The 18,423-nt window shown below is 44.9% G+C and overlaps 1 protein-coding gene across 1 annotated transcript in view; it reads left to right on the top strand.

Annotated features, from left to right (window-relative positions):
• Positions 1-18,423, top strand: part of ACAP3 (ArfGAP with coiled-coil, ankyrin repeat and PH domains 3) — a 308,172-nt gene that overhangs the window by 171,652 nt on the left and 118,097 nt on the right. Inside the window, exons 3-4 of the mRNA XM_073602935.1 lie at positions 727-846; positions 1,233-1,286. Coding sequence (XP_073459036.1) covers positions 727-846; positions 1,233-1,286 — 174 coding nt within the window. The remainder of the gene's footprint in view (positions 1-726; positions 847-1,232; positions 1,287-18,423) is intronic.

The following is an 18,423-nucleotide window of genomic DNA, read 5'->3' as shown; positions in this document are numbered from 1 at the left end:
ATAAACAAAAGTATTGGTTGTGTGGCAGCACTGGTCAAGATTAAGGATACTTTTTGGTCAATAAGCAGGGCTACCATTTGGGGGCTCCCTGATGGGTGGTCTGTGGGACCTTGTGAGGGTCCAAGGCTACTCAACTTCTGGAGGTACCCAACAGGACGCTTGTTCCTCAGGCTCAAAGTTTTTATTTGTGTGTGATGAGGGGCATCTTGAGTGAAGAGTCATACACTCAAACTCAAACTTTATTTGTAGGAGGTGAAAGGAATACAGCCAATGCATTTCAGGGGATTGACACTTCTTCACGGCTTTTAGTGATAATATTGGGTGTTGCCACTCTGGTGACCAGGTCAGGATCTGTGGATTGTGAAAAAGTGTCTGATTTGCTCCAGTGAGACATTCAAAAATTAACAGGAATTTAAAGAGTGGTTTGCAGCCAGTCCAAATTGTGGTTCACTGCCAACCAGGCTGAGTCAGTGCATTTTTGTTTCCATCCTCACTACATTTGTGTTGACATTATCTTGCTGCCATCCCTCAACTACCTTTATTTTCTGAAGGTAATATAGGCGGCAGCCTATCTGGACTTCAGCCATAGCAGTCACGTTGCATCTACAAGTCTGAGGTAAAGGTTTACAGGGACACACTGATAGCTTTGCTATTTAAGAGCTCAACAGTCTTCTTCCTGTGTCAGGTAATAACTACCTTCTCTTCTTTATTTCTTTTTGTTGTCAGTTGGTGAAACTATGCAGTGGAATGTTAGAAGCCGGGAAAACCTACCTTACTACCAACAAGCACTTTGTGAGCGGCATCCGAGATTTGGCCCAACAGTGCAAGAAAGATGAGATGATCTCGGTAAGTTTCAGCAGTGCTGTATTTTTAACACCTAGGAAGAAATCCATTGCATAGCTAGTGTTTTTACTGCTTTTCCCCATAACTCGAAGGTTTCTTTCTTTCATCAAAGTTGTCTCATAAAACAGATGATTACAGAAAGGCATTGCATTATTCAGGAAGGACACAGATACATATAGTCATTGGCAGGCCTGTCAGGAAGCGCTGATGGTCAGTCACACCTCGGACTCCAGACACAATACATTTGTGACCTGCATAGCTGCTTCCTGATGGATCATTCAGTTTTCCATTGAACTGCCATCTACGGTCTATTAATCAGCATTGCACCCTATGAATTTAAAAGAATCATATTGGCAACTCATCTGTTCCTTATTTCTATTTATTTTCAGGAATGTTTGGACAAATTTGGGGATAGCCTTCAGGAAATGGTTAACTATCACATGGTAAGAGAATGCCAATTTAAAAGATAAAAAAGTACTGTATTCTGCATATGTCTGCTTGACTATTGTGTAAATGACATTGGTTCTAAGACTGAAAAAAACAATGCTATTGTTGTTTTAAACACTATAACCTGTTCTTCCTTTAATTAAAGGTGATTTCTGGGAATAATTGGGTCTCTTCTATGTAGTACGTAAGGAAATCCCACCAGCATAAACCTCCTAGTAATCAACATCACAACCTGTGCTTCTTCATTACTCTAAAGACTGGGCTCTGCCTAGGTTAACATGGCTATACTTATACAGAATCATTGGTTTCTGGATCCCAGAGGCTTTGTAGAGCTTGGAACAGCAGAAAACATTCATCCCTATGTCCACATCCAACCTGTTCTCCACATCGTCTCATTATTTAGTCTTTGTTGACTGATGCTGAGGTTTCCCACTCCCACTTCTCTTAATCCTTGCTGTGACAAAGAGACTGCTGACAGAATAATAAAGTATAACTAAAGGCAAAACTTTTTAGTTTTGGATGGAGTGGAGATGGATTAGATCACCTGTCAAGTTTTATTGCTGTCTGTGCCCCGGGTTCAGGGAGATTCACCCTCTCTCTTTGCCCTGTTTACTGTTATCATTGAAAGTAACAGAAAATCCCCAATTTTGGGTCCCCAGAAAAGTAACACCCCTTTCACACTGGGGCGCCTTTGAAGCATTTTAGAGCTAAAAATGGCGCCTGAAAAGCACCTCTCAAGCCACCCCACTGGGGCGGCGTGCTTGCAGGACGGGAAAAACGCCCTGCAAGCAGCATCTTTTTGGCGGTGCGGGAGCGGTGTATACACCGCTTCCAAAACGCCCTGCCCATTGAAATGAATGGGCAGCGCTGCTGAATCACCTGTAAAGTGTTTCGGCAGCGCCGCAACACGGGCGTTATTAACGTTATTTACATGAGCGGGTGTTAACAGCGCCCCACTAACGGCCGAAAAGCGCAGCTAAAACTAGCGGCGCTTTACAGCTAACGCCTGCACCACCCCAGTGTGAAAGGGGTCTAAAATAGAGGGGAAATCTTCCAATGGGGACACTAGTTCTGGTGACCTGGGGGTCCCCAAGCGATAGGAGGGATTTCCTCTCATTTCTTGTATTGGCTATAGGACAGGAAGTGAAGGGAAATTTCTCCAATGGGACACAGATGGCAAAAATAAACCTTACAAGGGTTATAATCCTCCCTTACGCTATCCAAAATAAAAATAAAAAAGTTTTGCCTATAGTTCTACTTTAAACGGTACATGTTTTGCCCGTTTGGTTTTGGAAATCCATTAGGAGGCATTCTGTTAATCAGGAACTAGAGCTTCATTCACAACTGAACATTTTGTACTTGGAAGCTCAAATGCTCAACATTAAGCTGAGTTCACACTATTGTAAATTGGATGCAAGTTTCTCCGCATCCAATTTGCATGTCAGGAGATTGTGATCGGCTCTCAATGGAGCCGATTTGCACATCTCCGGGGCGGCTGCGGAGCGATTTGCACAGGAGTCCTGTGCATCTTATGGTCTGTTTCAGGTATGAATTCAGCCAAAAATTCAGACCAAAATCAGACCTGAAGCTGTGAACAGGGACGCAGCGGACCCCTGCTGTGAGACGCTCCATACAGCAGTGTGAACCCAGCCTAATGGCCCGTACACACGATACAAATATCGTACGAAACGGTCGTCCGAGGAAGGATCGTACGATATTCGGATTGTGTGTACACTACTTTCGACAGCCGATCACGACCGGTCATCCGATATTATTCGATCAGACTTACACGAAAATTTTCCTCGTATGATTCCAGATACGATTTTCGTTTAGTCAGTATAGTTGTCGTCCTAAAATACAATACAAATACATTACAACACATGACATCTCTTCCGATTTTTTTCGTCGTACGAGAATTTTCGGGACTTTATTAGCTATTCAATCTCTACTTGCAACTATTAAGCGAGAACGGTCGTACGATATTCGGAACGTGTGTACGAGGCATTAAGCCTCGTTCATACCATGTGCAGAGACGTCAGTTTTTCTGCAAGCGTTCTACAAGGGCACTAAAAAAAAATTTAATATTCTCTATGTGCCCTGTTCACACCACAACACTAGTATCAAGTGTGGATTTTTTTTCTGCGCAGGAATCTAAAATGTGCATAAAACTCACTGAAACGCGCATGAAAACGGATGTAAACTGGTGTCTCTAAAAGTGAAATCTGTGCATCGGTTTCCATGAGTTTTTCTGCATGTATGGTGTGAATGAGGCCTCAAAGTCCCATGGTTTTCAAATGTGCCTTTTCTCCCCAGAGCCTAAAATTCAAAAGAGTACATGGGCTTCTAGTCTCTAGCTTTTCATTGCTTAAAAATAATAATAATGAAAAAAAAAATTGCTCAAAAACGCCTGGATAAACGTTCTGAAAAAAGCCAGTAAAAACAACCAAAGAACCACAGCTCTGCTCAGACTGTTCCTGGCAGTCGCAAAGCTTACTGCTGCCCCTACCAGTTGAGCCAGCCCCCTTTTACAAGTGGTACAATCTTAAGCTGGCCATACATCTGATGAACCTGTTGAAATTTAGTCCGTAGGGGGCCTTGTTGCCACCCTCCTGCCTGACCTTTTTCAATTTAAAAAAATTGAAGGAGCCCGATGGAAAATTTCAAGTGAAACAGCGGCTGCATTCATTCAGGTGCAGACACTGTTTGGGTATTCTGTCAGCCGCTACCTCTGGTTGTCAAAATACAATTGGCACAGCAAGAGATTTGTCCATTCATGCTGCATAGGGTAGACAGAGGAATGGGTTAATTTTTTTTTCATTCAGCTTTTAGGTTGAACAAAACTTTTTAAGAGTTTCTCTTTATTTCTCAGCCTGTTCCTCCCTTTACAGGGCACTGATGTTACATTAGAGATCACAAAGTTGGAAAGTTGCTCAGTAACTTGCAGGGAAAGGGGATGAAGGGGAGAGAACAACTGGGCTCCTTCAGTCTGAAATTTGAGGATGAATTACTCCACGGTGCCTGCATCTACGTGGATCAATGAGGGCTTATTTTAAAACCTATTTACTGCTTGTTAAGAATATATAAATACTTGAATGACCATTAATTGGACAAATATATACTTCAAGCCTTAGCCTGGTTTCACACATGTGCGGTGCGAATTGAAGCTCAGGTTTCACTGGGGAGATAAAAATCTCCTGTTCAAAGGAATCACTGCGTTTTAGCTCAAGATCAGTGAGCAGGGGGAGGGAGAGGGAGGGGGGGGTGAGGGGGAGGTGTATTGAGGAGAAGGAGAAAATCCATGTTCAGAACGCAATGCATCTGCGGAGCAGATGCGTTCCCATAGAAGATAAGGGGCTCGTAATTCGCACCGCAATGCCCAGAAAACGCACACCTTTTTTGTGCAATGTGCAGTGCAAATGCAACGCACATATGTGAACCAGATGCATTCATATGAATGTATTTTAAAATGTCCTGCGAATTAGATGCGGTGTAAGACGCATCTAATTCGCATAGGTGTGAACCCGGGCTTAGGCTTCATGCACACTGGATGACAACTCCACTGTTAAGGGTGTTTTATGTTGGAGAGGAGTGTTTTGCTGCTAAAAAATGCCCAACGCACCTGAATTTGTGTAAATGCGTCTAAACACACATTAATTCTAGTCATGTCAAGCACACAAGCATTCATTCATTTCAATGGCCAGAATAATGGCAAACAAGCGGAGCTTCCCATTTTGGGTGGAGCTGCTCTTTAAGGTGCATTTTTGACGCTTTGTTTTCTGCCAGAAGATAGACATTTAGAAGAGCTGGGCAAACTCCCAGTGTGCATGGGGTCTTATTCTAATCTTTAGTCCACACCTCTGGTGAAATTTACATTTTATATCTAAATACTATGATGTGTCAAAATGATTAATATGGTCATACCAATACTAGTAGCTAAAATTGTATATCATTGGAAACTTCATTTGACAAATGCCTCTTTCTAGTGTGCCTTGCTATTGGTAACAAAACCTGTGTACCAAAATGAAATCATTTGGCTGGCGGGGCATTTCCACATCTACTATACTACTACTTGTCCTGTTTATTTGCGGTGCGCCCCGAGGGTTGAAGTGCATTGATAGCTGAAAATGACTTTTAACTGGCATTTACGTTTTCTGAATTTTTTTTTTTTCTCTCAGCTGACCGGGGTGAATCGGGCAAGTAGGACTGTGCGCTGTGCTTATTTAAAGCATTCATCTCATTTGCCTGTTGAGACTGGATTATTCCAGAGATTGCTGAGCACATCTGCTCGCCCGGCTGGGTGTTGCATAATCTCTCAGTGATGGGGTGCCAGATGTTGCAGAATTTGCAGCCCAGGAAATGAGAGAGAACCATGTCATCTCTTTCCAGTTTTTCACCCTGAATCAGACAAGTGACAGTTTTAAGGGGGACAGAGAGCTGTGCGGAGATAAGTCTCTTGGCTCGGAGCGGCAACGGATGATCTTTTTAAATTAAGCTTGCTGTGTAGGTGATTAGCAGAGGGATTCAGGCAGACAGCTATACAAAAGCCTTAGCACCTATAAATACTGGCATTGGAGGGGTCATAAAAGCTTCGTTCATTAATCAATAATATCTATAAATTCCACCCAGGCATCTAGTAAGGAAATGCACATTCAAGTATAAGGCTAAGTTTCCACAAGTGCGACTTGTCATGCTACTTGAGACTGCAAAATCGCATGACAAGTCTTGCGCCATGATTTCCATTGAGTACCATTCATATCTGTGAAACTTCAAAGTAGTCCCTGCACTACTTTGGTCCGACTTTGATGCGACTTGAGGTCAGTAGACCTCAAGAATACACAGGCATTGCTTCAAGTCTCATCAAAATTGCGGTAAAATCGTGCGACTTTCAGATCGCAATAGTGGACCTAGCTTAAGTGAAAGAAAGGCAAAGCCTTTTTAGTTATGGATAGACTGGAGAGTGATTAGAGCGCTTGTCGAGTTTTTATTGCAGCCTCTGCCCCCATTTGGGAGATTCATTTTCTCCATTTATCCAGATTACTGTTATCAGTGAAAGTAGATCCTAAATTTTGGTTGTCACCAGAACAGGAATAGAGGGGAAATCCGCAAATGGCGGGTATTGGTTCTGGTGACAACCAGGTATTATTTAACTTTGCAGGGATTTTCTCTCACTTCCTTTAGTGGCTACAGGGTTTATTTACTCAAGCTGGAGAGTGCAAAGTCTCACTTCTAAGGGTCGGTTCACACTGGGGCGACTTGGGATCCGACTTGTACGCCCTCAAGTCGCCCCAAGTCGCCCCAAGTCGCTTTGTATTTAGATTAACATGGTAGGCAATGGGAGCGTCTTAATTGACACTACTGAAGTCGCTCCGACTTCAGAAAAGGTTCCTGTACTACTTCTATCCGACTTGTAGGCGACTTGTACCCATTCAACTCAATGTAAGTCGCCTGCAAGTCGGATCTCTCTGTAAAGTCAAGCGACTTTGCAGAGAAAACCCCTCCCTCCCCCCCTCCCTCCCAGAGAGGTGATTGGCCACAGGCAAAGTCGCCTGTCATGGAGGCGACTTCAAGTCGCCTCGTAATTTGCCGAAGTCGCGCTGAAGTCGCGCTAAAGTCGCGCTGAAGCCGCGTTGAAGTCGCGGTACAAAGTCGCGCTAAAGTCGTGTTGCCCATGTGTGAACCGACCCTGAATAGATACCAATCAGCTTTCAGGTTTGATTGCCTAATTGAACCAGCTGAGGTTAGAAGCTGATTGGTTTCTCTGCAGAAGTGAGACTGATTTTGCACTCTCCAGTTTTAGTAAATAAACCCCTATAGTACAGGAAGTAAAGGGGAATCTCCTCTCCCCAATGGGACACAGATGGCAAAAAAAAAATCTCATCGCGGTTAAAACCCTCCCTTAGGCTCAATTCACATCTATGCATGTTGCTTTTGAGTGTTTCTGCTGTGCTTTCCTCATTTTTGTAACCGTGACTTTACTGCGATTTGCCATGTTTTTGCGGTTTTTGTGTTTTTTTTTTTTTTTTTAATTTTTTTATTTTTTTACATTCACTGTATATAGCTGATTGCTAAGGAGCGGGACTGGAAGCTGGCCACCGTGTCCTTAACAACCCATGAGTCATCAGTTGTCAACGGGTATGGATTTGGAGGGGACACCCCCACACCAAAATTGAAAAACAAATGGCATGGGGTCCTCCCCGAAATCTATACCAGACCCTTATCCAAGCATGCAGCCCGGTAGGTCAGGAAAGGGAGCGGATGAGCGAGTGCCCCCCCTCCTGAATCATACCAGGCCACATGCCCTCAACATGGGGGGGTGGGTGCTTTCGGGCAGGGGCCCCCACCCCAAAGCATCTTGCCGTCATGTTGATAGGGACAAGGGTCTCTTCCTGACAATCCTGACCGGTGGTTGTCAGGGTCTGCGGGCAGGGGCTTATCGGAATCTCGAAGCCCCCTTTAACAAGGGTACCCCCAGATCCCGCCCCCCCATGTGAATGGGGCGTGGCCATCCGATGTCGTCACCTGGTGAGCTCGCCCCTTGGGCTCTCCGGGTGATGTCATCGGATGGCCATTCACGTAGGAGGGGGTGGGATCTGGGGGTCCCTTTGTTAAAGGGGGCTTCGAGATTCCGATAAGTCCCCCACCCGCAGACCCTGACAACCACCAGCCAGGGTTGTCGGGAAGAGGCCCTTGTCCCCATCAACATGTTGAGGGCATGCGGCCTGGTATGGTGTAGGAGGGGGGTGGGGGGGACGCAATTTCTGACCTACTGGGCTGCATGCTCGGATAAGGGTCTGTATGGATTTTGGGGGACCCCATGCCATTTATCTTTTCATTTTGGCATGGGTGTGTCATGGGTGTGCCACTTCCAAATCCATACCAGCCCGGCAATTTTTTTTTTTTTTTCTTTACATTCAGCTGTCAGCAAGGAAGCCCGCTGACAGCTGATGACTCATCTGTTGTTAAGGAAGTTGCGGCCGGCTTCCTGGCCTGCTCCTTAGCAACCAGCTATATACAGTGAATGTAAAAAAAAAAACACATTGCAAAACGCAAATCGCAGGGATAATCGTGGTAAAAACGAAGTACTTGCATTTTGGATGCGGGTCCATTGAAGTCTATTGCGTGCAAAATGCGGCATTTTGTGGGAAAAAAGTCCCCGCCCTTTCCAAAAACGCAGAGGCACAAAAATGCATTGATGTGAACATGTTCCATACAACCCATGTTAAAAACATTAAAATGAAATGCATTTCTGCAAAATGCAAAAAGCATCAAACGCATTAGTGTGAATCGAGCCTTACTCCATTCAAAGTGGAAATAAAATGAGACAGACAGTGGGAGAAGTCTTAAACTTTAGAGTTGTCTTGAGGGTAAGAGGTAAGGGTAAATCTTCAAATGTTCTGATGACAGTTGTCTAAGAAGGGAATTCTTTCTTTGGGGGAGATTTCTTCTGACTTCCTGTTGTGTCTCTAATACAGGAAGTGAAGGAAATGCTTCTCAGGAGAACACAGACAGCAAAAAATATTCAGATTTTCTCTACCCTTTTTTATTCAAAACATAGAAAAAAAAGTTTTGGCTATGCAAATACTTTAAAGTGTATCTAAATCCAATAATTTTGTACATTTGGACAGAGTAGAGAGGAATTAGAACACTCATCAGGTTTTTCTTGCTGTCCCTGTAAGGCATACATGGGTCGAATTTTTTTTTTTTTCGAAAATCTTATTTAGGAATTTTTGTTTGTATTTCGCACCATTAGTGGGCTGCAGCAACAGCCGATTTTCGTGCGGCAATCAAATTTGAATAATCGGACATGCTGGAAATTTTTTGAAAAACTAACGATTAATGATGGGAGAATCGTGCGAGAAATGTAATCGAAAAAGAAATGCGCATGTGCAAGAAAAGAAAATTCCCGGAAAGAAAAGAAGATTCCCAGCCACGAAAATTCTTTTCTGAGGCAACATGGGGTGAAATTGAAGGCTTGATTGGCCGAAATTCGAAATCAATGGTGTTACCATCAGATCACAAAACACAAATTCTTTCGAAATTCGACCATGTATGGCCAGCCTAAGTGATATTTACCTTATTTGTCCTGGTGACTATTGTCACTGAGAATGAAGGTAAAAATTCTAGATTTTGAGTTGCCACCAAAAAAAGAATAAAGGGGAAATATAATGGGGACACTTGTTCTGGTGTCGGCTGTCTAAGAGGATGGAGGGGTTTCCTCTCACTTGTGGCTGTGGGACAGGAAGTAAAGGGAAATCACCCCAATATGACACATATGGCAAAAAAAGACTATTATAACCCTCCTCATCTATATCCAAAATAAAAAATAAAACAAAGGTTTTGTTCGTAGTTATATTTCAAATATATTATTCAAAGTTGATGAAAGATCCACTTTAAGACCTCATGCATAGTTGGTGTTTAGCCCTGTGCATGAGACGAGCATATCAGTGCAGATGTAAGGCACAGGTGCACCAACCAGCCTGGTAAACTCCATGAGAGGCTGACAGCTGCTGCGGCTGGAGAGGCCTGCACAGAGTGGTACGAACATTTAGGGCGCACTGTTTGCATTCTGGGCATACATCCCTGGGTGTTTACTGCCATAAACATTAGTGCTGTTTGGTGCACCGTCTAGGCACAGAAGCTGTCAGCCTCTCATAGAGTTTACCAGGCTGCTGAATGGTGCACCTGTGCCTTCCGCCCTCACCTAAAATTGGATTCTCATGCATCCGTATGAAAACCAGTGTACATGAGGCCTAAGGCACTGGCGTCACAGTAGACCAGTAGTCGGTAAGGATACTACCTTCCTTTATGACTGACATGAAAGTTTGACCCCATTTTTCCTGTCACTTGATTTACAGATGACCGTCAGCATGGATAGCATAGTGTTTCCTGTATAGCCTTGGCTAGGTGTCTCCCTCCCCCACTGTCAGCCCTTATGCATTAATCATGCCTGCAGAGACCGGATGAGGGAAGACCCTTTCCCATAAAAAAAAAAAAGCACTGACAGGAGATAAGGAAAAGCTCAATGGATGCGTATTTCATATCCAAATGTTTCCTGTGTGGCAGCCCCCCTCCAGGCATCTCCCCTTACTCCTCCCTACTGTCTTCAGCTAAACCCTTTAAATGAAGTCATCAGGAAATGAGAAGGGATTTGCGGGGTGACCTTCCGCTGCCTCCCACCTCTACAGCCTGGTATCAGTCCTGCTCTTGACGCACATGCAGGAGGCTCACAGCTCTTGGCAATGTAGCTTCTGCTATTCTGAGGATGGAAGAGGGATTATAGTGAGCAAACTGCTAAATCCATTTATTTCGCTTTTCCTTCCAAACCAGAGGGAAACCAGCTCGGTCTCCTGAATGAGATGGATTTCTGAAGATAGTAATAATGACGCATACACGCTACAGCTTAAACGCTAAGCACATATGAAAAAAACACACTAATTAACAATTCATTAAGTAAAAAAAAAGTATGACCTTTATTGCAAACTTACCTGGGTCTAGCTTGGTACAATGAATATGTATATCTCCATAGGTTTATACGCAGTCTATTGCATTAGGGTGTGCACCCCATAGCTCAAACACACATGCATGTGTGTGTGTGTGTCTACATATATATGGCCCCGACACATTGATCTCCCTGTTGGCACAGTGAAAAAAGTGCATAAGCACTTCTCTTATGGAAGAGCCGGTAAGAGGGGGATCTTTCGCATCTGGATAATGCTAATGTGCACATTGTGATTAAGATGTGCCCAGGCACACCCTGCACACCCTATGTGTTTCTCATAGCTGATGGGCCGCCGGGAAAGCTGACAATCAGTGTAGGAGTCAATCCTGGTTCAGTAATGTTGTAATCTTATGCGTCCTATGCTGAAAGGCTTCCCCTGTACACACTGACCACATGGGGTCACTTGCTTGGCACTGCCACGCTTCAAGGAACGCATTGTATTATTTTAAAACGGTAGCAAACATCACTTGGACCTACAGGTAAGCCTATAATAAAGCTTACATGTAGGTACAAGAAATATCTCCTAAACGTGTTTAAAAGTTTAGGAGATATTTACTGTTTCTGCAGCCAGTAACGTCACTGGCGCATGCGCTCTGAAGAGACGGCATGCTCATGACCTAATGGCAGAAGATCAGTGGATTCTTACTAGCGGTTGTAAACGCTGCCTGGCTAGCATCACTACTGTCACAAGTAATAGCCCCTTCAATCGGTTACCAAGCCTGGACTCAAACCGTGTGCATTCAAGGCTGGTGATACAAGGATGGGCCACCACCCTAATCTCCATGCAGGGCGATGGACGCATTGAGTTATACGGGGTTTTTTTTTCGTGAAGCACATGATTAGAGACAAAGGCTCTAATTGGCTTCAAAACGGTTGGGCTCAGGGCACAGAGCACTACGCCCTGAGCCCACCCACTTGTGACAATAGCGAATCAACATTCGCTATGGTGTTTCTACTTCTCCTCCTGGCCAATCAGGACACAAAGCGTATAACCGTGTATTTCTGCCTGTAAATGCAGCAAACTAACCGCACGTATGTGTCTGTGTGAATGTAGCCTTAGGCCAAAGAACATAAATATCATTTTTTTTTTGAGTGGTAATAGGGTGGCCAATGCACTACTTGAATTTTGCTTGATTCCTGCTGGCTTGGTTTAAATTTGAGCAGTGTATGGCCCTACTGCCACTGCTTCATTCACCAAATGTCGATTGTTGAATTGACTTTTGTAGAAGGTATCGTCTGGAAATTTGTCAGAACGAGCAGCGCCTGCATCCAATCAGGTGCAGGCACTGTTGGGGTATTCTGACAGCTGGTAGCTGGAATACACTAGGCTGGCAGGGAGGGATTCATCCATCAGTGCTGTTGGTGTAAATGAAGGAATTTGTTAGCTTTCTTGTTCAGCTTGCTAAGAAATCTGAACATGCATGTCCAGTTTTAGACAGGAAACCAGAAATATTGGGCACACGTTTGACTGTACAATCATCTTAGAATGTGGCACTCGGCAACATCACTGAGTTCACGTACAAAGTCCTCCATCTTGTATCGCCCTCCGTGCTTTGGAGATTCTTAAACAGCCTGAATATGCAGCTATATGGCAGCCCATTGCTGTATGTAGGTTAAATAACTCCTCCCTGAGAAGCCGTCATTGCCTCATGACACAATGTATACATTCCTTCCATATAAGCTGCCTAAGATGGTGAAACTTTTTAAGCCTGTATGAACCTGCCAGTATGGAGTGCTGCGTTCCGCTGTGGTGACTAGAATCATGATTGCTTTGTGTAGTGATGTTTACTGTTTGGGGCATGAAGACAATGCGATTGTATAATTGTGTTCCTTCCGGCTGCCTGCAGCAAAATGAAGCTTCTACATGCAGCATTCCCCTGTCATGACTCCTAACGGCACATTTGTTCATCGCTGACCTCTTCATCTGTTGCTCACTGAAAATTGGTCTTGTGTCAGTAAAAACAAGCACAGGCCTCACCCCCACATAATCGATTTAACCCTTCTGCATGCTGCTGACATGTCATGAGAGAATCATGGAGGCTGACATTGCAGAACTCTCTCTGGATTCTATTTCTTGGCTGTCTTGGTGACTAGGGTTGCCACCTTTTCTTCAAGTCAAACACGAACACTTTAGCGGAGCACAGCAAATTTTTTTTTATAGTATAAACTATACACATATTTTGCTATTAAATAACATTTCTAATCATATGAAGTTAATAACAAGAGCCCCCTTTTACATCTGGGTCCACAGAGTTCCCCTTTTACATCTGAACTCGCAGAGTTCCCTTTCACTGTAAGGGGGGAATCTGCAGACTCTGATATAAGGAAGAACTCTGGGGACTCTACCATAAGGGATGCTATGGGAGCCCTGATTCAAGGGGGAACACTGAGAACTCAAATGTATGGAGAAGTTTCTGATGTAAGGGGAAACACTGTGGCCTCTGGTGTAAAGGGAAACTCTGATGTAAGGGGTGCTTGGAGAACCCTGATTTTCCCTAGTGTACTTACTCAGATGCAAGAGAGAGAAGGGGGAGACTTCAGTCACAGACAGGGATGGATGGTGAGCTCACTCACCCCTTGGCAGTCAGCACCTCTCATCCATATGTAGCTGAGGCTGCTGGACTTCAAATTTCCGGCACCCTTTTCTGAGGCACAGCCCCAGGGACTGGAGTGCGGGCAGACACAGAGGGGTAGGGGTGGGGGGAAGAGGAGCAGATTGAGCCCTCTCTCCTCTCCCATTTGTGTGTCTGTTTGCAGGGGGGGGGGGGGGGGGGGAGAATTTGTTGGTTCTGGCTTTGGGCGGTGTGAAAGAGTGTAACAGACACTCTCAGCTTAGACAACTGCATGCAGCAACCCTGCTTGGAAGCCATAGTCCTGCTTGGAAGCCATAGTCCAGTCTTCAGACTGCCTGAAACCCGGACACATGATTCCAAATCCAAACTGTCCGGGTGAATCCTGGACAGGTGGCAACCCTATTGGTGACCCTCTAACTTTCATATTTTGAGTTTCCAACCCAGAACAAGTGTGCAGATAGAGACTTCAGACTTTCTGATCTGCATACGTGGTCCAGGTCCATGTACCGAAAATTGAGGCAAGAAGCTTACTGTGTAACAGCTAACAGCCAGGCAGGTAGCATTTGGAGAAGTAGCTAAGCAATGGCAAGCCTGAGAAAGTTTACTTAAGTCCCGGTTCACATTTGTGCGATGTGGGAACCAGCGTGATGCATGTGCGGCTTCCCGCATCCCATCTCACTCGCAGGCAGTTTACACTGCTTTCTGCGAACTGCTGCGGATATCAATGTAGAGTTAATGACAACCCCAATAGGACATAGGACAAATAGGGCAGGAATCAGTTTGCATGGGTGTGAACACCCATGCGATCCGATTCCAGTGCGGACCCAAAAAAGGGTCTCACACCATTTTGGTGTGAATGTGATGCGATTTCAGCTATATAGCTCGTATGGCTGAATTTGCATCACACAGACATCGCATGTGATCTGCACAGCAATGCAGTGCGAATCACATGCAATGTCTGGCAATGCACCAGTGTGAACCCAGCCTGAAGGACCACTTCAAAAACAAAGCTTTGGAACGAATTTAGGCTATGTATAGATGTGCACCGTTGGATTGCTTTTCAGAGGCATTTGGCAGGTGGTATGGAGGCAATATGTCACTGCCTGTTTTTTACCCCATAAATGGTGCGCCACTGCGCCACATGCATTGCCTTTGCAGCTTAAAGCAGAACTTCACTCTCTCCATCAACATTGACTATTTTTAATCCTTCTGCTGCTAACATTAGGAAATAGATAGGAAAGTATATAATATTAACTAGTTTTAAAATTTTATTTACATTTTCGACAGTTACTTCCTGGTTTCCAGACCTAGGCAAATGATGTCATATATCACAGGAGTATTCAGGAAGGGAGGAGGGGTTTTCGTAGCTAAGCACACCTGCCTGCATGCTTGAGCTAAAGGCAGATGGTAAATGCTACACGAATCATCTGCCCTTACTTAAGATCGACACAGCCAGAAATGCTAGGGGGGTGTTTTTCAAAGTGATTTTTTTATCAAAATAAAGCATGGAGACATGAAATGGATGGGGGAGTTTGCTTTGACTATTAAAAATTAATTAGTGTTTTTGGTTTGTGGTGCTCAGATGTGGTGTAGTTCCACTTTAGGGCAAAAGCAATTGGAAGGATGGTAAAGACAACGGGGCAACTGCCTGTTTTTATCCCCCCCCCCCAACCACAAGTTTAAACTTGCCCTAAGATGTACGTAGGATTTTTTTTTTCCGGGCTAGTGTAAGGAATGGTAGAGACCCCTGCCAGTTTTTGATTTCTCTATGTTCCAGTGGGGAGATTCCATTTTACTTCCTGTTCAAAGACACAACAGAAAGTTAGAGGGGGGGGGCCTCTCCAAAGTCTTCTAGACAATTGTCACCTGAGCTGGGTTTTGAAAGATTCCTGCCTACTTCCTGAGATAACTCAAAAAGATTGATTTTCTGAACCAGTAGGGGTAAATCTTCATAGCGGGGACACAAACAGCATTAAAAAAAACAGAGCGCTGGATTCCGATTTTCTAAGGGTCACTGAAGTTGTCACTGGGCACGCTGGCTACAGTTCAGCCAACATGTCTCGGGGCCAAATGCACTCCCCATTAATCATAGCCTAGGAATTTTGACTGCTTAAATCAGAGGTGCCCAACCTGTAGCCCGGGGAGCCCTCTGATGTGGCCCACAACCTCCTGCTCTTGGATGGAGGGTTGGCAAGCCCAGATCGCGGGTTGCTGACCTGCCATCCCAGAGCATCAGTGTTGTGAATGAGGCCAGCGGTAGAGGAAGCAAGCGGCTGTGGAGCAGAGCCGCTTAAGACAATGCGTCCTGTATAGCGCTAACTCCTGTCACAGGCGGAGTGATGCCAAATGCACTCTGCCTGGGACAGCAACAGCTGGCGATACCTGAATAGAAGACTCTTAAGACCCTTTTCACACTCACAGCGCTGCCGCATTGGTGGTAAAGCGCCACTAGTTTTAGCAGCGCTTTTCGACCGCTAGCGAGGTGCTTTTAAGCCAAAGAAAGGGTTAAATGTGCCCAAATGTCGCTGCATTCATTTCAGTGGGCAGGGGTGGTGAAGGAGCGGAGTATACACCGCTCCTAAACCGCTCCAAAGATGCTGCTTGCAGGACTTTTTCTAACGTCCTGCAACCGCACCGCTCCAGTGTGAAAGCACTCAGGCTCTCACACTGGGGCTGCAGGGGAGGCATTTTTCAGGCGCTTTACAGGCGCTATTTTTATCCCTTTAGCTCCTGAAAAACGCCTCCAGTGTGAAAGGGGTCTAAAGGCAAGTTTATTACTAAAATTATTGTATATTGTATATGGGCATATCTGTTCTGCAGATATGCCCATATCTGGGCTGCTTTCAAACTGATCCACAGGGGCAGTGTAATGCAACTGCAGGTTACCTGCACTGAGCCATAGACTTCTGTTATTACCTGCGGATTTGGTGCACTTTCAGGAAGGTGCACCACACCTGCAGGATATAATAAAAGTCTATGGCAAAGTGCAGCTAACCTGCAGGAAAGCCACAGGTGCACTGTGCTGCACCCATGGTGTGGGCAAACCGCAGTGCATCAGTGTGAAAGTAGCCTTAGGCCCCTTTCATGCGATCTGTCTGACCCAATCAGACCCTCCATTCACCTCTATGAAACGGCAGATCTAAACAGATTTGTGTCTGTTTACATCTGCCTACCTCCAATCCAATCTGCTAAAAAAAACAGAAGGGGATCCGTCCTCTTCCATCTGGGCAGATCGGAGGGCCCAAAGAAGAGTGGGCTGTGTTCGTGCCTGCTCTACATGTGCAGAGTGGACACAGACCTGTCATTCACCTGCTCCGCTCATTGTGGCCCGCGACCGGCTACCAAGTCGCTTAAAGCGTTGTAACTCTAAAAAAAAACAAACAAATGTATCCTGCTCCCTTAAAGCTTGAATAACATCACAGTGATTGCGCTGTGTAATTTAGCCCTTTCTATCATCTAAAATACCTGGCTGATCCTGCCTGGTGCTGCCCCCCCCTCTGTAAACTGACCACGTTTATCATGGCTGCTGAGCCCTGACACCGTGGTCAGTTTACGTGCCTCCATCATCCCGCTATCTCTACTTGCTCCCTCTCTCCCCCTCCTCCCTGCCTGTTAGCTAGTGACAGTGCCGATCTGGTCCCCGCCCCTCCCCTCCTGCTGCTATCATAACTTTATCATCATACAATCTCCAGTGTTCGATAACGTTACATGTCCCAGTGTAAGTGCGTAATAAAAACTATGACGATTGCCTTATTTCAGAGCTCCTCTCCGCGCTCACATGACCGCCCGCCGCTCTCCTCCCCTCCTACACGTCTGACTAGCCTTCATCTTCTACAACAATGTGAATCAATTAGGATCAGTGTTGTCATTTACAGAAGATGAGGATGACTTTCTGTGGGCTTTATTTGTCAGTATGCTTCAAGAAGGAATTGGCTCAGTCAGTTTTTACCTTCTTCCCCCTGAAAACCCCCTTCTGATGCCGCTCTACCATCCCTCTAAGCATCCCTGTAAAACTAGCCTCAAGATGCGAAGCTCATTCTGGGTCCATCAGCTCTTGTGGACCAATGGGAACAAACAAATCCAAGCCACACCCCCAGTGCTGAATGCATCAACAACTTTATTAACAGGAGGTAAACAGAAATATTCCACCAGCTGGAAATGCATAAGGGGAAAATTTGCCTCAGGAGTGTTTCTGTCCACTAGTTTTTAATAAAGTTGTTGAAGCAGATTAACAGAATGCAGCTCAGTACTGTTCCTCCTTTGGGAACAAAAAGCATGTGGTTACTTGCTATAGGTAATGGAATTACTGAGACAAATCTTCTTTTGATAGATGAAGCCCATTGTTAGAACTTTGAGGTATCTGAGGAAGCCTAAATTCTTAGAACTTTGAGGTATCTGAGGAAGAGCCCTTAAAGGCCCATTCATATATTGCATATAAGCTAAGCGATCATCCTAATCCTTTGGGTTTTTTTTTCTTTGCAAGGACGAAGACTCTAAGAAGATGACATTAATCTGTCTAAATTTGGAATGAACTGTGACAATTTTTGAAATTACCCTTTAAAGTCAAACTCTGGGAAACCTGACTACTCTCTCTTACAGTGGGGCTGCACCTGCACTGCATGGTTTAACTGCTTGTTTAGTCTAGGGGGCTGCGTAATGCATTTTTAATTACCTGATCCTCTGTGCCTCCAACAGACAGCTCTCCCTCATGCTTCGATAGTGGACTGTTCCTCAGCATGCTCAAGTTCAATGCAAAGCTATGGAAGTTGCATTGGTCTTGATCAGGGGTCTCCAAACTTTCTAAACCAAGGGCCATTTTACTGTCCCTTAGACTTTAGGGGGGCCGGACTGTGGCCAGTGGTAGCAGAAAATGTCCCAGCATCAGTTGGAGTAAACAATTCCCCATCTTTGGTGTCAGTGAAAGGAATAGCACCCCCCCTTATGTTTGTGTCATTGGGAGGAATTGTGCTCTATCGCTTGTGTCATTGGGAGGAATTGTGCCCCATCATTGTTGTCACTGCAAGGAATTGTGCCCCATCATTGTTGTCACTGCAAGGAATT

The sequence above is a fragment of the Aquarana catesbeiana genome, linkage group LG10 (assembly GCF_042186555.1).
Source record: "Aquarana catesbeiana isolate 2022-GZ linkage group LG10, ASM4218655v1, whole genome shotgun sequence".
Taxonomy (NCBI): Eukaryota; Metazoa; Chordata; class Amphibia; order Anura; family Ranidae; genus Aquarana; species Aquarana catesbeiana.
This window is presented reverse-complemented; position numbering and strand designations above follow the sequence as displayed.